The sequence below is a fragment of the Suricata suricatta genome, chromosome 17 (assembly GCF_006229205.1).
Source record: "Suricata suricatta isolate VVHF042 chromosome 17, meerkat_22Aug2017_6uvM2_HiC, whole genome shotgun sequence".
Lineage (NCBI taxonomy): Eukaryota > Metazoa > Chordata > Mammalia > Carnivora > Herpestidae > Suricata > Suricata suricatta.
In genome coordinates, this window is record NC_043716.1 from 24,022,116 (window position 1) to 24,044,162 (window position 22,047).

The 22,047-nt window shown below is 38.0% G+C and overlaps 1 protein-coding gene and 1 pseudogene across 1 annotated transcript in view; one reads left to right on the top strand and one right to left on the bottom strand.

The window, feature by feature from the left end:
• Positions 1-22,047, top strand: part of BCAS3 (BCAS3 microtubule associated cell migration factor) — a 594,659-nt gene that overhangs the window by 18,135 nt on the left and 554,477 nt on the right. The window contains exon 7 of the mRNA XM_029926997.1: positions 10,549-10,655. Coding sequence (XP_029782857.1) covers positions 10,549-10,655 — 107 coding nt within the window. The remainder of the gene's footprint in view (positions 1-10,548; positions 10,656-22,047) is intronic.
• LOC115281442 lies at positions 3,277-3,607 on the bottom strand (annotated as a pseudogene).

The following is a 22,047-nucleotide window of genomic DNA, read 5'->3' on the forward strand; positions in this document are numbered from 1 at the left end:
TCAGTTTTATTACTTCTTTCAGAAAATCAGCTCTTAGTTTCATTGGTCTATTCTACTGTTGTTGTTTTTTGTTTTGTTTGTTTCTATGTCATTTATTTCTGCTTTAATCTTTATTGTTTCCCTTCTTCCATTGGCTTTAGGCTTTATTTGCTGTTCATTTTCTAGCTCCTTTAGTTGTAAAGTTAGGTTGTGAATTCAAGACTTTTCTTGCTTCTTGAGGTAGGCCTTTGTTATAATATACTTTCCTCTTGTGACCGGCTTTGCTTCATCCTGAAGGTTATGGGCTGTTATGTTTTCGTTTTCATTTTCTTCCATGTATTTTTTTTATTTCTTCTTTAATATCCTGGTTAACCCATTCATTCTGTAGTAGAGTGTTTTTTAACCTCCATGTACATATGGTCTTTCCCAATTTTTCTGGTGGTTGACTTCAAGCTTCATAGTGTTGTGATCTGAAAGCATGCATGGTATGAGCTCAATCTTTTTGTACTTGTTGAGTCCTGATTTGTGACCAGGCATGTGATCGATCTAGAAAATGTTCCATGTGCCCTCAAAAAAAAATGTGTATTCTGCTGTTTTATGACGAAATGTTGTGAATATATCCCTTAAGTCCATCTGTTCCGTGTGCCATTCAAAGTCTTGTAGAACAATTTAGAAGTTTATTAGCTGTCACTAGATTTCAGTTGTTTTATATTATTAATGAAACTGTATTAGCTGTTAATTAATTTAAATGTTACAGTGTTTTAATTGAAAACTTTGCTCTGGTGGTTGCTTTCCTTCCTTTCAGCAGGCCTGGGAGCTCTGCTTTTTAGCTTGCAATGATAGAGTGGTACCAGTTGGTCCTTTGCCTCCAGACTTCATCATGGCTTATCATGGTTAGGGGTTGAGTAGTTGACGACCAACAGAAGATAATTCTAAGGAACCTGGTTTATTGAGACTCTCCAATCCTGGGTTTTCCTAAGTGTTTCCATTCCTCATCATTGCATTGACTTTACCTTGGTGTTTGGTAGAGACTACTGTTTTTGGAACTGATTGGAAATTGGGATTCTGTCCCTTTGTGTCATTGGCACTGTTCTCTTTCTGCTTCCAGGCAGTCTGATTTCTATCTAAGCTTGTTTTTCTTGAGGCATTGTACTGAAAAAGTTACAAGAAGTAGCCAAAGCAAGGTAATAGCCTAACATTTTTCTATCAGATTCCCTAAAGGTAAGCATATCATTTGAGTCCCCAACTACATCATGTTAACCAGCTGGTTTGCTATAGTATTTCAAGAACTGCCAGCCTTCTAGCCTGTGAGGGGAATTCCTTATCACTCCCTAGCCCATCTTGACTTGGTCAATTCTAATATAAAAGTACTAGCATACTACTGTGTTACCTGTGCTATATAGTGGATTATGTATACTATGATATAGTATAGTACTCACTATTATACTTAGGTATCCATTTTTATATTCAGTAGGCTTTTTTTTCCAGTTGTGATTGGTTTCAGAGAGTCAATTTTTTTTTAAATTGTGGTAAAAATACACATAACATAAAATTTACCCTTTTAATCTTTTAAAAAAATGTTGTTTTTTACTATGAGAGAAAGAGCCGGACTGAGCGGGGGGGCAGTGAGGGAGGGAGAGAGAGAATCACAAGCAGGCTCTGTGCTGATATCCCACAAACTGAGATCATGATCTGAACTGAAATTAAGAGTCTGACTCTCAACCAGCTGAGCCACCCAGGTGTGCCCCCCTTTTAACCATTTTTAAGTATACAGTTTAGTAGTAGTAAGTACATTCACATTATTATGCAAACAATGCCTACAACTCTTTTCATCATGTAAAACTGAAACTCTCCCATTGTACAGTAGCTCCACATTCTCTCCTTCCCACTAGCTCTTGGCAACTACCATTCTACTTTCTGGCTCTATGATTCTGACAACTCAAGGTACTTTGTAAGTGGTTATCATCCAGTATTTGTCTTTATGTAACTGGCATATTTCACTCAAAATGTCAAGGTTCATTCATGCTGTAGCTTGTATTTCTTTTTAATATAATATAGTGTATACTATATTATATTTAATATATTAATATATATTTAATAAACATTAAATGCAAAATAATATTTCCTTTCTTTTTAAGGCTGTATAATATTGCATTGTATGTATAGATCACATTTTATTTATTTATTCATTGATGGTCATTTGAGTTGCTTGCATCTTTTGGCTTTGTGAATAATTCTGCTGTGAATATTTGTGTACAAATCTCTCTTTGAGTTTCTGTCTTCAATTCTTTATGAGTATATATCCATAAATGGAATTGTTAGCTCATATGTTAATTCTGTTTTCAATTTTTTTTTTGAGGAAGCACCATACTATTTTTCATAGGGAAATTATTTATTTTTCTTAATTTTAGATAGGGAGCACGAGTGGGGGAGAGGGATGAAAGGGATGTCGGGGGAGGGAATCCCAAGCAGGCTCCATGCTCAGTGCAGATGGAGTCTGATGTGGGGCTTGATCCCACAACCCTGGAATCATCTGACCTGAGCTGAAATCAACTTGGATGCTCAACTGATTGAGCCACCCGTGTGCCCCAGGGGAATTAGGTTTTTTTTTAAACCTACTCATATCATATAGCTGTCAAGGATAGTGGCTTGAAACTTCTAGTCATTGACTTCTTGTTACTACTTCTTTATGAATGCTTGCTTCTCTGACTTTTCTAATGAGGATGGAGCAGTACTCGGCTCTGTGATCATACCTTTATGATTATGCTGTATGATCAAGGAGGACAAAGTATTCTTTGGGTCACCCAGAAAGATTACCTTCCAGTTACTGGTATAGTTGCAATGGCCAAGGATGTAGTACTAGAATTGGCTCAGCTGGCTGTGTGCCTGTTCCTGTGCGTACTGGGGAGTGAGCTCAGTTACCAGGTAAGGAGGGAGGCTTAGAGTAAGAGGCGTGTGAGGCGTACATAGGTAACAGCTGCTGCAAGCCTCTGTTGCGCTGGTGCCCTTGGGTCCACATCTCAGCTGTCTCCTGGACATTTCCCTTAGACGTCTCACAAGTGCTTCAGACTCTTCTTCCTTTTCCCATCTGACTATGTCCCCTCAGAACCTGTATTTCAACCCCACTTGGCTTTCAGGTCTTTAATGGCACAGAACTTTTCATGTCTCAGGTTCTTTGTACACGGACCTTTTGGCTGAAACATTCTTGTTTTTTTTTTTTTTTTTTAGCTTGTGCTAAATCATTTTTCAAATTTGTAGCATCGAGGCCTTTTATTATAAAAAGCTAGCACTCATATATAAACTAACAACTTAAAATTCACACATTTACTTCATTTTTTAGCTTGACCTTCTAGTAAATCTTTAGCTTCATTGATTTTGGCTGCTATATAAGGAGATCCTCCCTTGTCTGGGTGATTTAAAAGCATAATTCGTCGATGAGCATCTCTTATTTTTCCTTTATTGGCAGTAGGGCTTACGCCTAGTATTAATGCTGCTTCTCGTTTTGTCATTTTGGGTTCAAACCCACCTCTGTAATAGCCACCACTGAAGGCAGATTTTGGTAGACTTTGAAAAACTTGTTTTACTTGAGGCTCCGTATGTTTCATGGCTTGCAAAACATAACGGCCTCCAAATCCTGCAGCAGCAATGGTCAGTCCAGCTGCTCCCCCTGTCCTGGCCGTGGCTCTGGCGCGGCTCCCCGGCCCCCACCGAGAGCGCGGTTCATCCCAGCCCGAAGGCCGCAGCCACCAGTTTTCAGGCCCCTACCACACGGCGACGCGGCCACCAGCAGGCACCTGAAACATTCTTTTCTGCCTTAATTCCCATTCACCTCCTAGCATCTACTATGTCTACTAAAAATGACTTTCCAGTTTGTAGACTGGATATTGGCAGTTTATTTTTTTAATTTACTTTTTACTTTATAGAGAGTGTGAGTCGGGGAGAGGGGTGGGGTGGGGGAGAGAGAGAGAGAATCCTAAGGAGACTCCATGCCAAGTGTGGATCATGAGCCTGGGCTCATGACCTGAGCCAGAATCAAGAGTTGGACGCTCAACTGACTGAGCCGCCCAGGTGTACCTAGACTGGATATTGGCAGTGTGTTGCTGCTGTTAGTACAATGTGGAATATAGAAGAAGCTGATTTGGGAGAAAGATATAATTTCACTTTACACCTCGATTTTTTATGTGAGCTAAAAACTCAGTGGCCAGCCCCTGCCTCCTCTGGCAATTGCAGACATTCTTCTTTCTCTCTCTCTCTCTCTCTTTTTACATTTATTTATTTTTGAGAGACAGAGTGAGACAGAGTGTGAGCAGGGGAGGGGCAGAGAGAGAAGGAGAAGGAGACACAGAATCCGAAGCAGGCTCCAGGCTCTGAGCAAGTGTTCAGCAAAGAGCCTGATGCAGGGTTCAAACCCATGAACTGTGAGATCACGACCTGAGCCAATGTTGGACACTCAACTGACGGAACCACCCAGGCACCTCGCAAACATTTTTCTAAGGAGGGAGAGTATACAGAGTGTAGTATGAAGTTCACATATATGACTGGACAAGGTTTTGGAGGACGGGTGAATGAAAGGAGAACATTGTAGTTGACTTTGTTCTGCAAAGGAATGCTACATGTCTCTAAAGGAAAGACTGTAAAATCCATATTTAAGGGTGGAATAAAAAAACCAGTAAAGAAGAGAAAGAGCAGTTATGGATAGAATAACCAGTGATGGTATAATAGAGGATATAAAGAAAAGTCAAAGAATAAGGATACCTATAATTTTTACAAAATTAGGAGTTTCATTCAAGAGTAACGAAGTCTTCTGTACCACCATCCAGAGGAAGAAAAGTAGTGCAAGTGACTGAGCAGAATAGAAAATAAGAGCAGGAGATTTTGTTCATATAATGACCTCAGGGTTTTATATGTGGCATTTGTGTCCTTCTAAAAGTAACAATCTGTGATCAAGATGGTAGCTGTATTAGAAAGATGCCTGGACTGCATATCAAGAATTTGGAGATTTCTTAGGGCACCTGGGTGGATAAATCAATAAAGTATATGAGTTTTGGCTTAGGTCATGATGTCACGGTCATGAGATTGAGCCCCAAGTCAGGCTGTGTGCTAGGTGTGAGGGCCGCTTAAGATTCTCTCTCTCTCTCTGACTCTCTTTCTGTCTCTTTCTCCCCTCCTTCCCCCCATCTTTCCCCCTGCCCTTCTCCTGTGCTTATATACACACTCTCTCTCTCTCAAAAAAAAAATCCTGAGGAATTTCTTCAGTTTTGAGTAAATTATACCTAACTTGTCAAAGTGAAATTGGCTCCTGCTCCGTGTATAAAACAGGATTGTTGTGTGTCAGATTAGATGATCTGTGTGTCAGAGCACATTGAAAGCTATAAAAGACCATGTTGATGTTAGATACAAAGAGAATTATGCCCTTGGAAAATAAGTTTGTAATTCTGAATTTTCCTAGACATAGAACCATGAGCTGTTAACTTTATGCCATTGAATTCGTGTCAAAATAAAATAAAAAAATTACTGAGTTTAAGCTTTGTTAAACATCTTGGTTTTTTATAAGTGAGCAATGGTGCATAACTAATATAGAGAATGGAGGTGAGGAAGTATGTCATTATTTGTATTTTAAAAAAAAACGCCCTCTTGTATGGAGTTTATGGGCGGTGGAAGCCATTTTGTGTGTCTGGAGTTGATGTTATAACAGCCTGGGTGGTGGTGGTATAAGAGGAGAGCTGTTCAGGAAGACACAGGTGATAGGTTGGTGGTAGATTTATTGCCAGAGGGAAGGAAGAAGGTGATTCCTGACTTTGCTAACTGGCTAGATAATCATGCTATTCCCCAAAATCGAGAACCTTGGATGAAGATTTGGTTTGCAAAAAAAAATCATGATTTTAAAAAAAATATTTACTTTTGAGAGAGAGAGAGAGAGAGAGGGAGAGGGAGAGAGAATGAGTGGAGAAAGGGGACAGAGTGGGAGACACAGAATCCAAAGCAGGCTCCCGGCTCTGAGCTGTCAGCACAGAGCCCGATGCAGGGCTCAAACCCACCAACTGCAAGACAATGACCTGGGCTGAAGTGGGATTCTTAACCAACTGAGCCACCCAGGCGCCCTGGAAATCATCATTGAGTGGAATTTTATCTCCTACTAAGACATCCAAAAACCTATGTTGAAGAAGTCACTAGCAATACTAATGGAATTAGTGAATGGAATGAGACCACTTGGGAGGGTATATTGGGAGAAGAAAAGAGTGTTTAGGAATTAGCTTTGAACAACTCTAGTATTCAAAGAATAGGTGGAAAGGGATGAGCCAGTGGAGGAAATGGTGAAGGAATGATTACAGCAGTAGGAGGAAAACTAGGAGAAGGTTGTACCTGGAAAACCAAAGAAAAATATTTTAAGGAGAAACTGTTGAGCATTGGTTATAGCTGCTAAATAGTGAAAAGATGGGCTTACAAAACATACATTGCATTCAGCAACTTGGAGATTATTGCTGAGATTATATTGATTATGTTGATTATTGGTGAGATTATATGGGGCAGAAACCATTTTGAAACGGATTTGGGGTGAATGAGAAATCCAGAATAGATGACAGCGGCAAATAACTTAAGGAATTTAGCTTCTAGAAGGAGAGGAGACTAATGAAGTCAAATAAAGGAACAGGGATATTATTGTTTTAATTTATGATTTTTAAAGCCTTACTTATTGTGCAAATATATTGTGGTAAATAATGCCAAAATATGGGTCTCTGAACAAATTTTTACAAATCCTGCACCTGTGTAATCATCACTGATGGTGAGAAATAGAATATTGCTACCTAATTGCCTAGCAATTTTGAATTTCACATAAATAGAATTATTCAGTTTAGTTTTTTTTTTAATATCTGGCTCCTTTTGCTTATTGTGTCTGTACATTCATCCACGTTATGATGTATGGCAGGGGCTCAGTACTATTCCATTGTTTCGATACACCACTGGGCTTTTCCACTTTCCTTTTGATGGACATTTGGATTGATTCCAGCTTTTGGCTCTTTACAAATACTGTTGCTATGGGGATGCCTAGCTGTCTCAGTAGAGCGTGTGACTCTTGATCTCGGGGTTGTGAGTTCAAGCTCCACGTTGGGTGTAGAGATTACTTAAAAAAAAAAAAAGCTAAAAAAGTTTTTAAAAATTTAATGCTGCTATTAATATTCTTGTGCTTTTCTCTTGGCTTCAAATGAGTGTATATCTGGAGTAGAACTACTTGGTCAAAGGGCCTGGTATCTTCAGCTTGAGTATATATTGTCAAACTGTTTTCCAAAGTGATTATACTGTTTTACGTTCACTAGCAGTAAATACACTTCACTTTATTCCACATCCTGCCACTTGGTTTTGTCATTGTGGTTTAAAAAAATTTTTTTTAATGTTTATTTTTTTGAGAGAGAGAGAGAAAGAAACAGAGTGCAAGTGGGGTAGGGGCAGAGAGAGAAGGAGACACAGAATCTGAAGCAGTCTCCAGACTCTGAACTGTCAGCACAGAGCCTGATGTGGGGCTTGAACTCAGGAATCATGAGATTGTGACCTGAGCTGAAGTTGGATGCTCAGCTGACTGAGCCACCCAGGTGCCCCTTGTCATTGTGGTTTTAATCAACACTTCCTTAATTACAAATGAGGTTGAGCTACTTTTCATGTTTATTGATGATGGATTTATTTGAATATCCTCTTTTTGAAGTGTTTTTTCACATGTATAGCTATTTTCTAATGACTTGTCTTTTTCATATTGATTTTTGTTATGTGTATGAGATATGTCCTTGTGGGGTTATAATTGTTACAAGTGTCTTTTCCTCTGCTGTGGCTTGCCTTTTTACTTTTCTGGTAAGGGGGCTCATGATTAACAGAAGTTTTTCATTTTAATATAATAGATAATGTAGTAGGATTTGCCAATCTTTTATGCAAAGAGTTTTTTTGTGTCCTGCTAAGTAGTCTTTCTTTATACCATGATCATGAAAATGTGTTTCTATATTATCCTCTTATGTTTTCCTAATTTTATCTTTGTCATTTACATCTAAAATTCCCTGGCACTGATACATTTGCAATTTTTTAAAAAGTAGGAGACATTTCAGCATGTTTATTTTTTATTTCTTTTTCTTTTCCTTTCTTTTTTTTATAGTTTATTGTCAAGTTGGTTTCCATATAACACCCAGTGCTCATCCCCACAAGTGGCTTCCTCCATGCCCATCACCCTCCTTTCCCTCTCCCACTCCCCCATCAGCCCTCAGTTCTCAGTATTCAAGAGTCTCTCATGGTTTGCCTCCTTTCCTCTCTCCCGCTATTTTTTCCCCCTTCCCCTCCCCATGGTCCTCTATTAAGTTTCTCCTGTTCCACTTATGTGTGCAAACATATGGTATCTGTCCTTTTCTGCCTGACTTATTTCACTTAGCATGACACCCTCGAGGTCCATCCATGTTGCTATGAATGACCAGATTTCATTCTTTCTCATTGCCATGTAGTATTCCATTGTATATATAAACCACATCTTCTTGATCCATTCATCAGTTGATGGACATTAGGCTCTTTCCATGATTTGGCTATTGTTGAAAGTGCCGCTATGAACATTGGGGTACATGTGCCCCTATGCATCAGCACTTCCGTATCCCTTGGGTAAATCCCTAGCAGTGCTACTGCTGGGTCATAGGGGAGTTCTACTGATAGTTTTTTGAGGAACCTCCACACTGTTTTTCAGAGTGGCTGTACCAGTTTACATTCCCACCAACAGTGCAGGAGGGTGCCCGTCTCTCCACACCCTCGCCAGCATCTATAGTCTCTTGATTTGTTCATTTTAGCCACTCTGACTGGCGTGAGATGGTATCTCAGTGTGGCTTTGGTTTGTATTTCCCTAATGATGAGTGACGTACTTCAGCATGCTTAAATGCTCATTGAAAATACCCAATGTGTGGAAGGTATTGAAGATGTAGAAAATAAATGATTAGAAAAAAGCTCTTGAGAATGTGGGGGAGGATGGGATCCAAAGCACAGATGGAGGAATTTACTGTAGACAGGAGGAAAGGCAACTGCTTGTAATAGAACGGAATGAGAAGAGAGTGGTACAGATAAGTCAGGCCTTTAGCACCAGGAAATTTCTAGTTTCCTTGCGCAGTCTGAGACAGATTATTTGCTGAGTAAGGAGAGATTGGGTAGAGTCAGGGCTTGGAGAAAGCTTAAGTAAGTCATTGAAGAAATTATAAGTGAAGTTCCAGACAATAGAGTAAGTTTGCTGTGCAGTTTTGAGGGTGAGGTTGAGGTTTGTAGAGATAACTTAATGGTGGTATCAATTCTGTCTAATTGTGTAGTATATATTTTTTAAGATTAAAAAAATTTTATTTCTGAGAGAGAGAGAGCAAGTGAGAGTGTGTGGGCATGTGTGTGAGAGTGGAAGAAGAGGAGAGAGAGGGGGACAGAGGATCTGAAGTGGGCTTTGTGTTGACAGCAGAGGGCCTGACGTGAGTGTTGAACTCATGAACTGTGAGCTCACGACCTGAGCTGAAGTCAGATGCTTAACTGACCGAGCCACCCAGGGCCTCTATTTTGTGTGATATTTCTATAGCAGTACTTGATTGCCATAGAATGTACTAAGATAATGGGTAGTTAGGTTCATCTAGGATTGAGATTTTGTGAGTTGGGCACCATGCATAGATCCCACAAAAAGAGATTAGAGGCTATAGATTATTGGCAGAAGTTACTGAGATGATTGATCAAAGACTGCAAGATGGAAAGAGAGTATAAGATGATCTGAAGAATAGGGAGAAGGCAGGGTGTCAGCGGACCAGAATGAAGTGGCCTAATGAAGTCAGAGAATGGATCGTAATGGAAATGGTTGAGCAAACTTGCTGGAAGTTAAGGTTGTGTTTTAAGAATAGAATGCTTGACTTAGTGTTTTGTGAGGTGCAGTAGTTTTGTTCAGGAAGAATATCTTTTGTAATGCTGATTATATAACATGTTTAATATTCATGTGAATTGGAAATTGATTATACAGTACATATAATTCTCTTGTAGTGGACCATATGCACAGTGCTCAGGTATATCAGGATTTACTTCCTATACATGAAGGAATATACCTTGTCTTCTACTGTTAAATTTACAAATATTAGAAATTCTTAGCAGATTATACTTCATATTTATATTTAATTAATTTTAGTAAAATTTTTTGTTTTCATGTATCATTTACAGATGATTTTGCTCCTGGTATTAATATTCTCAAGTTCTCTAATGAGAGTTTGGTTTTTAAAACCTTACTTGTTCAGTTAAGTTTAGGTACTGTTAAAAAATTACTAGTTTTATAATTTCAGCTTCCTGATCCCTGTTCGCTTTCTTTTAAGTGATGTCTTCCAAATACCTTTTTTGAAAAACGATTTATTTATTTTTCTTTTTTTAAAATTTAAATCCAAGTTAGTTAATTTGGATTATGTAGTCTAATAATGATTTCAGGAATAGAATTTAGTGATTCATCATTGAAAAACAATTTTAACAATTATTACACTAATAACATTAAAGAAGTGTTGTTTACTTTTTAATTTGCTTCTTTGTGACTTAATTCTAATGCAGATACATCAAGAAATCTGGAATTTCATGAAATACACAGCACTGGGAACGAGCCACCTCTGCTGATTATGATCGGCTACAGTGATGGAATGCAAGTCTGGAGCATCCCGGTAAGTAGGAGAAGTCTGAATCCCTGAGATAGAATACTTTCCACCATGCTAGCTGATGTGAAATCTGCTGATCCGTTCTGTAAGGACTCCTCCACTTATTTAACAAGCAACTGCTAAGAGACTGCTGTGTGTGGACCACCATACATGGCACAGAGGATAAGACGCAAGTGAGAAGGCAGAGGGTCTATAAAGGATTTGTGAAGTTGGGCCAGGAATTGTGGGAGTCACTTTATTTGCAAGGTCTCATTTTTTGTTGCAGTAACTCTGTTAAGTTGGTATTATTATTTCCCTCCCATTTTGCAGAAGAGTAAACAAGCTTACAGAAGGCTTTTTCTTTTCTTTTTTCTTTTTAATTATTTAATCAATTTTTTTTTTTTTTTTTTTTGGAGAGAGTGCGAGGGCACAGATGAGTGAGGGAGGAGGGGGAGAGAGAATTTCTTGAGGGACAGAGAGAGAGAGAGAGAGAGAAGGAGAGAGAAGCAGAACTCACCCAATGTAGGACTTGAACTCATGAACCCTGAGATCATGACCTGGGCTGAAGTCAGATGCTTAACTGACTGAGCCATCCAGACACCCTTCTTTTCTTTTTAAAAATTAGAAGTCATTAAAAATCAATGTTTTGGATCAGCTAAAATATTTATGTGGAACAAAATTCAGGTTATGAAAGGTTAAAAAAAACTTCTTTCCACCCTTGTTCCCCATTTCCCCTCGTGGCAACCAGGATTTCTAGTTCTTTTATGTATCTTTATGGCTGTATTTTATGCAGGTGAAAGCATAACTAAACTTGTTTCAGCCACCCTGCCCCCTCTAAAAGACGGGAGCGTATTTTACAATTAGTCTATACCTTACTGTGTTTTACTCTTAAACACAGTAAGGTATTCAGAGAGCTGCTTCTTTGAAGTTTATATCTGTGTATAATTCTATTATTTGGATTTTACTTATTTATGTCATTTATTTCCTATATTGAAAAAACTTGAATGTCTCTTTTTTTTCCTGCTCTTAGCCATAATGATATAATATATGAATTTGAACAGAGGTTACTTTTATTTCTGTGTTATCTGTATAAATTAAGTCTCAATTTTGATAAATGTTTAAAACTGCCTAATATTGGTCTCAGTTTGCCTGTTAACATCTTACAAGTTCATCTTTGGGATGACCAAAAAGAAAATGTCCTAAAAGAGGAAGAGGCTTGGTAGGATCACAGCTGAGTAAACTGTAGTAAAGAAAGATTGCATCATTTGACTTGTACTTACATTCTAGCATGGCCTAAATATCATCTCTTCCAGTAGCTGGCAGGGGGAGGGGAACTTGTGTGGTTCTCTTACAGTTGGAGGCTCAGGGTCAGTACATTGACGTTTAATTTGTACCTTTAATAAATTCATTCACCAAATTGTTTGAGGCCACTTGTGTATGTGTGTGTTTCAGCTAGAATTTTTGACCCCTAGAATTTTTGGTTCTGTTGGGTAATATCACTTCTTAAAAGATATATAGGAAAACATAGTTTATTATGTCAAATTTAAAGGAATTTAAGATGTTCTTAAGTACAGAATTTGGCTTCAGTGGCATAAGGATTATTAAGTGATGATCACATTGGACAGCATAATTCTTTAAGATTTTTAGTAAAAAATTGTTCTTTGATAAATCACTTATGATACACTTTGGTCCTTTACCTAATCATATAATTATGTATGGTATTATTATTTAGGGTTTGGGTTTTCTTGTTTTTAAAGATTGACTTTTTTATGGGCTTCTATATTTTATTTTTTATTTTAATTAATTTAGTTTTAAATTTTACATCCAAGTTAGTTAGCATATAGTGCAACAACTTCAGGAGTCAATTCCTTAACGCCCCTTACCCATTTAGCTCATCCCCCCTCCCACAACCCCTCCAGCAGCCCTCTGTTTGTTCTCCATATTTAAGAATCCCTTATGTTTTGGTCCCTCTCCCTGTTTTTATATTATTTTTGCTTTTCTTCCTTTATGTTCATCTGTTTTGTATCTTACAGTCCTCATATGAGTGAAGTCATGTGATATTTGTCTTTCTTTAATTCCGCTGAGCGTAATACCCTCTAGTTCCATCCACATAGCTGGCTTTTTTTTTTTTTTTAACAGAGATAGAAGAATCCTGCTGATATGTCATAGAATGAGTGTCCTCTTTTTTTTGCCTTTTGGGATGTGTAGTTGACATTTCTCATGGGTCTTCAGTGTTGTTTGTAATTTAAGTATCATGCCGAAGGCATGGACAAAGGACTTAAAATTAGGCAGTGTTTTTTGTTTTTTTTCCCCCCTACCAAAAGAAATATTTCTAGATTGTGATCAGAGGAAAAGATTTTGTAAATGTCACTTCTTATTAATAGAGAAAATATTTTGAACCCTTATGCTGTTTGCTGACAGACTTGAAGGCAAGAGGGGAAGCTACAGCTTTAACAAGGAGGCTGAGCCTGTATGAGTAGGTGTGTTTTCTGGATCGAGCACATTCCTTTGGTGGTACTCAGGCTACCCACTGGTGTCAGTTATAATTAGAGGTATCCCTTTTAATAGTTTTAAAGTTAACTTGTGTTTAGCTCTCTGTACTTAAAAGTCTTCTGACTAATTTAAACTACTTCTTTAAAGTAGTGCTTATGCCCAGATTGTATTTTGAGAGACTTGAACAATCTTTTCTTCATGGAATATTTATTAGGTGGTTGTTTACTCTTGTAGTATTATAGCTCTGTGAGGACCATTTCATGAATAAGGAGGCAGTTTGGGAAAATAGGCTCCTTTTGTAGCACTCATTGTGCTCTTACTATGTCCAAAGCATTTTATATCCACATGATCTCATCTGTTGTATACTGTGAGGTAGAAGTTACCGTATTTATAGGTGGTAACATCACACTACTTGTAAGAGGTGGAATTAGAAATCAAGCCCAGTTCTATCTGACTTCAAATTCAAAGCCTATGATCTCAGAGCTGTACTTCATTCCAACACTCTCCAAATGTGATAGCAAAAGATACACCATGCAAGTACATTGGCAGTTCAATTTTAGTTTTCATTGTGAAAGTTTATGATATGCTTTCAAATATTCATCTTTTGTAGAGTACATGACTGTTACCCATTACTAACTAACCCCTTCCAAAACTTGTTTATCACTAGTCAGTTATTCAGTAATCACTTAAGTGTTACCATGTGCTAGACAGTGGGGGAGCTTATGTTGGTCAACCTAGAAATAAACCTGGCTCTTAGGGATCTTTGCAGACCATAAATCGTATTTGCTTTTGAGTAAGTGTGAGTGGGCAGAAAGTCAATCCCCATCCAAACCATAGCTCAGGTTTTGCTTCAAGTTTGTGAACAGGGTTCCCTCCTGTTGATTTTATGTAACCTGTGAGTCTCAGATTAAGAAAATAAACATATCCTGGATAAACATTTTAAAAATGGTTTACGAATTACACAAACTTGAACAAGGCTTAAATGGTGCCTCGACAGATAGTTAAGTGGAGTTAGCTCAGAAGCAGAACTGCCCGGAAGTAGTTTCTCGACTGCCCAGTCCCCTCCACTTTGTTTACAGGACGGCTGTTAGGAAAACCCCAGTTTTCCCAAGCTGTCAAGCCCCTTCTTTCAACACATCTGATGTGACATAAGAAGGAATGATTATTTGTTGATGTTTTGGATAAACAAGCCCTTTTCCCACTCATGCATAACAATCTCATTGCTTCTTTTTGGTGATATAAACAGAGGTTCTCATGCTTAGAATCCTTAATTTAAAAAAATCAAGGTTGTACATGGACTAAAAGCCATGTAGTTTTAGGAGATTCGTTTTTTAAAAAGTAGCAGTTCTGTACTCTTCCTTTCATGACTCCGTTAATTCTATTAGCTATTATCTCAGTATATATTTCAGTTACTTTAATAAGTCATAGTTTATTTTTCTTTTCTCCCAGTCTTATACATAGAGTGATTTCGTGCCATGAACTACAGGGACTTAAAAGGTGTTCATTTGGGGCGCCTGGGTGGCTCAGTCGGTTAAGCCTCCGGCTTCGGCTCAGGTCAGATCTCACGGTCGTGGGTTCGAGCCCCGCGTCGGGCTCTGTGCTGACAGCTAGCTCAGAGCCTGGAGCCTGCTTCCAGTTCTGTGTCTCCCTCTCTCTGCCCCTCCCCCTCTCATGCTCTGTCTGTGTCTGTATCAAAAATAAATAAAGCATTAAAAAAATTAAAAAAATAGGTGTTCATTTATTCAGTATAGACCTGGGATAAAATACATATTTTGAACAAAACAGATATGGTATTTGCTCTAATGGAGCTAGTAGGAGAGGTGAATTTAAATAAAAATCAATTAATATACAACTTAAATTGAAATGTGAGGAAAAGAATAAGAGATTATGATAAGAAAGTGGCATAGAAGTTAGGATTTGGCCAGGGTAAGCTTAGAACAGCAAACAGTAAAGTCTGTGGCTCTGAGGTGGAAATATTCTTTCCTTTATGGTTGGACATTGAGTTAGATTTCTTAAATTTTTGTCTTCTTAAAGAAGAGAGATCAATGAAAGTAGATACACCAAGGCTTTTGATAGGTTTGCCGGATTGTATTCTTATAAAGCCATTTATACTCACCCCATTCAGTTATTAATTCACTTACTCAGCAAAGATTTATTGATTGCCTTTTATAAACCAGATCCTGTTCAGGGTGCTGGGAAAACAGCAATGAAAAAAAACAAAATCATTCTTCTTGTGGTGGGGAGGAAGATGATAACAAACATCTAGCATAACTAGGTGGTGGGAAGTGTTAGGATGGGGTGTCTGATGTTGCTGTGGGCTGCTGCATCACACAGGGTGGTCTGGGGGAGCGCCTCTCCAAGATCCTTTGAGCAAAAGTATGAAAGAGTGATATTTACAGGTAGGAGGAACATTCAAAGCCAATACTCTGTGGTAGGACTGTGTTTCCTGTATTCATGAACAGCAGTGAGGCAGTTTAGCTGGAGGTGGGTGGGCAAGGTGAAGAGTGTTTGGAGATGATGCCTGAGAGGTGGTTGTGGGCTAGAGCTTTGTCAACCACAGACTTCAAAAACTTCAAATATAGGGCAAAGTTTTAACAATTTTATGGTGAAAACATGCATATCCACACCTGGATTTGAACCATTAAAATTTTACTATACTTCATCTTGTTCAACACATTTCAAAGTAAACTGTAAATATCAGTATACTTTCCCCTAACTACTTTATCATGCTGTCATTAGTTGGAGTTCAATATTTGATTAATTTTTGTTGGATAAAATCTACACACCATTAAATACACAGTTCTTAATATATTAATTTACTGAACTTTGATAAGTGCATACACCTAGGTAACCCAGATCTCTGTCAAGATACAGAACGTTTATCACTGAAGAAATTTCCTTCATGCCTATTCCCAGTTTATTTTTCTTCCATTCCATCCAGAAGCAACCACTGTTCTCATTTTTCTTCTCACTGTAGGCTAGTGTTGCCGGTTTTAGAACTTCCTGCGTTATTATACCATATGCACTTTCTTTTTTGTGGAAGGCTTCCTTCACTCAGCATGTTTATGAGATTCACCCATGCTGTTTATTCCTTTTTATTGCTAAATAATAGTTCAGAGTATGAATATACCATAGTTTATCCCTTCTTTTAATGATGGATAGCTGGGCTATTTATATAGCTTTTGCCTTTTCTGTCTAAAGCTGCTGTGAGAATCCTCTGTAAGTCTTTTTGTAAAGTATGTGTTCATTTCTCTTAGGTAAATACCTCCAAGTGGAATTGCAGCTTCATGGGGTAGGAATGTGATCAGTTTTATAACAGATTCCAAACCCTTTTGTACCATCTTACATTTCCCCCAGCCGTGTATGAGTTGTTCCGTAATCTCATCAACATTTGGTGTTGTCCATCTTTTTAATTTTAGCCATTGGGAGCACCTTTTCATGTATTGTTGACCAGTGAATATCTTTTAGGAATTATCTGGACAATTTTTTTGCCCACTAAAAAAATGAGTTGTAGAAGCCATTTGAGGATTTTGAACAGATGTAGACAGCGATCCCTCTTATAAAATAGTAAAGGTATGATAAAGAGCAAATATGGGTGGAAAGATAGTGAGTTTGGTTTTAAGTTAGTGGAGCACGGACTGGTAGTGCTGGTCCACAAATTGGTAATAGTGAAATGTTGTTACTGTCTGCAAAAAATAAGTACAGAAACTGAGAGTAAGCTATTAGAGATCTATAACTGTTTGCGAGTTGCACATCATCCAAATGTGTTTGTCATTCACGGAAGTATCTGTTTGTGCCAGAATGGAAATTAAAAAATAAATACTTGGACATTCGTGAAATGGTTTGACAGATACAATCAACAGGGCCTCCAGGTGGAGGAGGAGTTGTTTCCGATAGTGACTCTATTTTAGGCATTGTGTCATCATGTTCTTTTATTTACATAGGCAACAATCACCTCTATGATTATTAACATTCATTTTAGTGGTTATGTGCTCTCTGGACATGGGATGAGATATAGAAGTGTCAAGGAGGAAATTTGAACTGCAGGATGAGGACTTGGATTTATTAAATCTTTCAGCCAGTGTGAACTCATTAAAAATCCTCAAGTAACAGAGTTATATTCCCAAATCCATATTTGATAAAGATTTGTTTTGCAGTGACAGTGGGTTAACTAGAGAATAGGGACAAAAGAAAAGGTTATAAGGCTAGTTAAGAGTCAGTTTCAACATTGTCCAAATGTGATACTGAGAACCTTGAACAAAGTTTGGTTTTGTGGTATCTGATAAGACATTAAGAGGAGAAGAAAGAGTCAGAGATGTTCCCAAGGTGTTGACCTGGGGCTGGTGCTGCCTGGTGTGTAAGATGGGCTAGTTTCAGAAGAAGCGGAATTTTATTATTACACTTACACTTGTTAAAAATTATATAAGGCAAAAATTGCCTTGCCTAGTGTAAGTAATGGTGTTTTCATTTAAAATTTTCAATGGATAAGAAGCCCAAAATATACCTTTATAAAAGTCCTGATAGCTTTCCGTACATTTTTGTTACCTGTTTATTTCTTATTTATTTAAACATTTAATTTAATTTTAATTATTTTTTTATTTTTTATTAAAATTAAAAAAAAATCTTTATTTATTTTTGAGAGAGAAAGAGACACAGTATGAGCAGGGGAGAGGCAGAGAGAGAGGGAGACACAGAATTTGAAGGAGGCTCCAGGCTCTGAGCTGTCAGCACAGAGCCCAATCTGGGGTTTGAACTCACGAACCTTGAAATCATGACCTGAGCTGAAATCGGATGCTTAACAGACTGAGCCACCCGGGTGCCCCTCAATTTTATTTTTTATTTGAGAGAGAGAGTGAGAGAGAGAGCATGCGAGTGTGAGCAAGGGGAAGAGGCAGAGGGAGAGATGGGGCGGGGGTGGGAGGGAGAGAGGGAGAGAGAGGGAGAGAGAGAGAGAGAGAGAGAGAGAGAGAGAGAGAGAGAGAGAGAGAGAGAGAGAGAGAGAGAGAGAGAGAGAGAGAGAGAGAGAGAGAGAGAGAGAGAGAGAGAGAGAGAGAATCCTGAGCAGGCTCCAACGCTTAGCCCAGAGCCTGACATGGGGCTTGATCCCACAACCCTGGGATCATGACCTAGGCCAAAATCAAGAGTCAGATGTTCAACTGACTGAGCCACCCAACCGCCACTTAAGATTTTATTTTTAAAAAAATTTTAGGTGCGCCTGGGTAGCTCAGTCAGTTAAGCATCTGACTTTGGCTCAGGTCATGATCTCACAGTTTGTGGGTTTGAGCCCTGCGTTGGGCTCTGTGCTGACAGCTAGCTCATAGCCTGGAGCCTGTCTTTGGATTCTGTATCTCTCTCTCTGACCCTCTCCTGCTCGCTCGCTCGCTCTCGCGCTCTCAAAAAAAAAAAAAAACATTAAAAAATTTTTAATGTGTATTTCTTTTTGAGAGAGAGAAAGTGAGTGAGAGAGTGTGTGTGTGTGTGTGTGTGTGTGTGTGTGTGTGTGTGTGTGTGTACGTGGATGGGGAGAGCAGAGAGAGATGAAGACCCAGAGTCTGAATCAGGCTCCAGACTCTGAGCTGGCAGCATAGAACCCGATGTGGGGCTCGAACCCACGAACCGTGAGATCATGACCTGAGCCAAAGTCGGATGCTTAACTAGCTGAGCCACCCAGGTGCCCCAAGATTTTCTTTTTACATAATCTTCACATCCAACGTGGGGCTTGAACCTACAAGCCTGAGATCAAGAGTCACATGCTCCACTGACCAAGCCAGTCAGGTGCTTTTTTTGGTGCCTGTTTAAGTGACTACTTAGTTTTATCGTCCTCTTTTGAAATTCTTAATATCTTAAAAAAGTTTTTTTTAATGTTTGTTTATTTTTGTGAGAGAGACAGAGTGTGAGTGGGGGAGGGGCAGAGGCAAAGACTCTGAAACAGGCTCCAGGCTCTGAGCTGTCTCACAGAGCCTGATGCAGGGCTTGAACTCATAAACTACGAGATCATGACTTGAGCTGAAGTTGAGCGCTTAAATGACCAAGCCACCCAGGCGCCCCTGAAATTCTTAATATCTTAAAAAGTCTTGAAAATATATTCATTACAGTACTTACAAGGTGACAGTTGCATTGCATGAAACAGTATATATTTTTTTCTTCTTTTTTTAGTTTCCAAAGGTTTTTTTTTGTTTCATGTTTTTATTTAAATTCTATGTGATTAACATGCAGTGAAGTATTAGTTTCAAGAGTAGAATTTAGTGATTTTTCACTTACATATAATACCCAGTGCTCATTACAATAAGTGCCCTCCTTAATACCCATCACCCACCACTCCCCCCCACCTCCCCACCAGCTTCAAGAAAGCACTCCAGATATTAACTTACTGAACGTAAGGTTCTTGTGGAGTGCTTTCTTGGAGCTTTGCATGTACTTCAAAGATGTGACGCTAGGTGTCACTAACACATCGCATTAAGAAAAGTGCAGCTGTTCCCTTGAAGGATTTCCCCTAGCTTTTAGTGTATATGGCTTTTACACGAAAGCTTTAGAGGAAACATGCAAGGGCATATTTGAGGTAAATACCAATTAGTCTTTTATTTATTAGAAGTTGGGTGCCAATAGACCTTGCCATGTCAAGATTGCTGCCAAGAACAATTTTTATGAGTTTCATTTGGGAGCAATATAAAGTCTATGATTTGGGTAACTGGCAAACAGAGGAAGTTTGAATATGGACCTGAATAAAAAATTTTGTGTTCGTTAAGAATAGAGCCTTATTTTGTTTGGTCCAGTCTCTTGTTTACTGGGAAGAGAAGTAAAGGCTGGCTCTTTAGTCATCTGCAGTGGAAGAGCATTGAGTGTCATGGAATGAATAAAAGCAAAAATGAATAGTGATGAAATAGCTTTTAGAATCCACCTGTATTAGGAGAGAAAAATACTTTTGCTTAGAGCGTGTTTCTTAACAGCGTCACTTTAGAAAAGTCTTACATCTGAAGTTTAATCTTTCCTTATGTTTTAATAGTAGCTTTATATGACATGATTTAATATATGCACTCTACTTTGAGTTTGAAATTTATTATTGTAAATTGGAATCTTGTTTGAAATATAAAAAAATTTTTTTTACTCTTTTTATTTATTTTAGAGAGACAAAGAGAGACAGCATGAGCAGGGGAGGGTCAGAGAGAGAGGGAGACACAGAATCTGAAGACAGGCTCCAGGCTCTGAGCTAGCTGTCAGCACAGAGCCTGATGCCGGGCTTGAACCCACAAACTGAGATCATGACCTGAGCCGAAGTCGGATGCTTAACCAACTGAGCCACCCAGGCGCCCCTTGTTTGAAATATTTTTGATGTTTTTCTGTCCCAAAGCAGAAAATATTCTTCGAACACACACAGACTTACGAGTTTGTGGAAGGCAATTTTTTCTTTTGTTATAAGTTCTCTTGTTTTAAATTTTATTGGATATATTAAATACAGTAAAGTACACAGATCTTAAGTGTGCAGACTGAATTTTTACATATGTATATAACTTTCTATAGATCACTCAGAATAAGATATAGAACATTTGCAGCGACTCTGAAGAATTTCACGTCACTGTAAATACTGTCGTCCTGTCCCTCCAAATAACCAATATTCTGTCTTCTATTGCCAGAGATTAGTTTTTCTGTTTTTGAACTTCATAAAAAAATATGGTCATAGATAATAGTCTGTATTCTTTTATGTTTGGCTTTTTTCTCTTTTAATAGTATGACTTGAGATTTCTTTTATGTTCTAGTATGTAGCAGTAATTTGTTCTTTTTTTCTGTGTGGTATTTTATCATAAATACAACATATCTAAAGAAGTCTATTATGTAGCCAATAGACATTTTTTGTTGTTTCCAGTTTTTGAGTATTATAAATAAAGCTACTCTGAATGTTATTATATATGGTTGTTGTTGGACATACACTGCACTCATTTCCTTGGATATATATATAGACCTAAAGTAGATTTGCTGTGTCATGGTGTTGGTGTGTGTTTAACGTTAGTGCATATGGCCAGTTTTCCAAACTAGTTTTACCAATATGAATGCCCACTAGCAATGACTGAAAGTTTCATTTGCTCCCCATATTTCTCATTGGCTCTTGGTATTGTTAGCTTTAAAAATTTTAACCATTCTGGTAGGTGTGTACTGGTATCTCATAGTGGCGTTTTAAGGATGCTTTTTATTTCGCAATAATTTTAAACTTCTAGAAAATTTTATAATTAGTACAAGGAGCTCCTTGATTCACCCAGATTTACCAGTTAAGGACATTTTGCCTCATCGGCTGTATCATTCTCTCATTTTTTTTTTTTATTCGTGCAGATTTTTTTCTGAACTGTTAATAACTAGAAATCATGTACTCCTTCTCCGTAAATAATTCAGTATATATTCCTAAGAATAAGGCACATTATCTTATACAACTATAGTACTATCAACACCAGGACATTTATGTTTAATACAATACTGTTATGTAATCCACAGTCCATTTTCTGATTTCATCATTTGCCCCAATAGTCTCCTTTATAGGTATTGACATTTTCACTTTCTTTTTTTTTTAAGATTTTATTTAAAAAATTTTTAAAAACATTTTCTTTATTATTTACTTATATCCAAGTTAGTTAGCATATAGTGCAACAGTGATTTTAGGAGTAGATTCCAGTGACCCAGTGCTTTTCCCAACAAGTGTCTTCCTTAATGCCCTTTAGCCCATCCCCCTCCCACAGCCCCTCCAGCAACCCTCAGTTCTCTGTATTTAAGAGCCTCTTATGTTTTGTCCCCTTGTTGCTTTTATATTATTTTTGCTTCCCTTTCCTTATGTTCATCTGTTTTATATCTTAAATTCCACATATGAGTGAAGTCACATGATATTTGTCTTTGACTGATTAATTTCGCTTAGCATAATACCCTCTAGTTCCATCCATGTAGT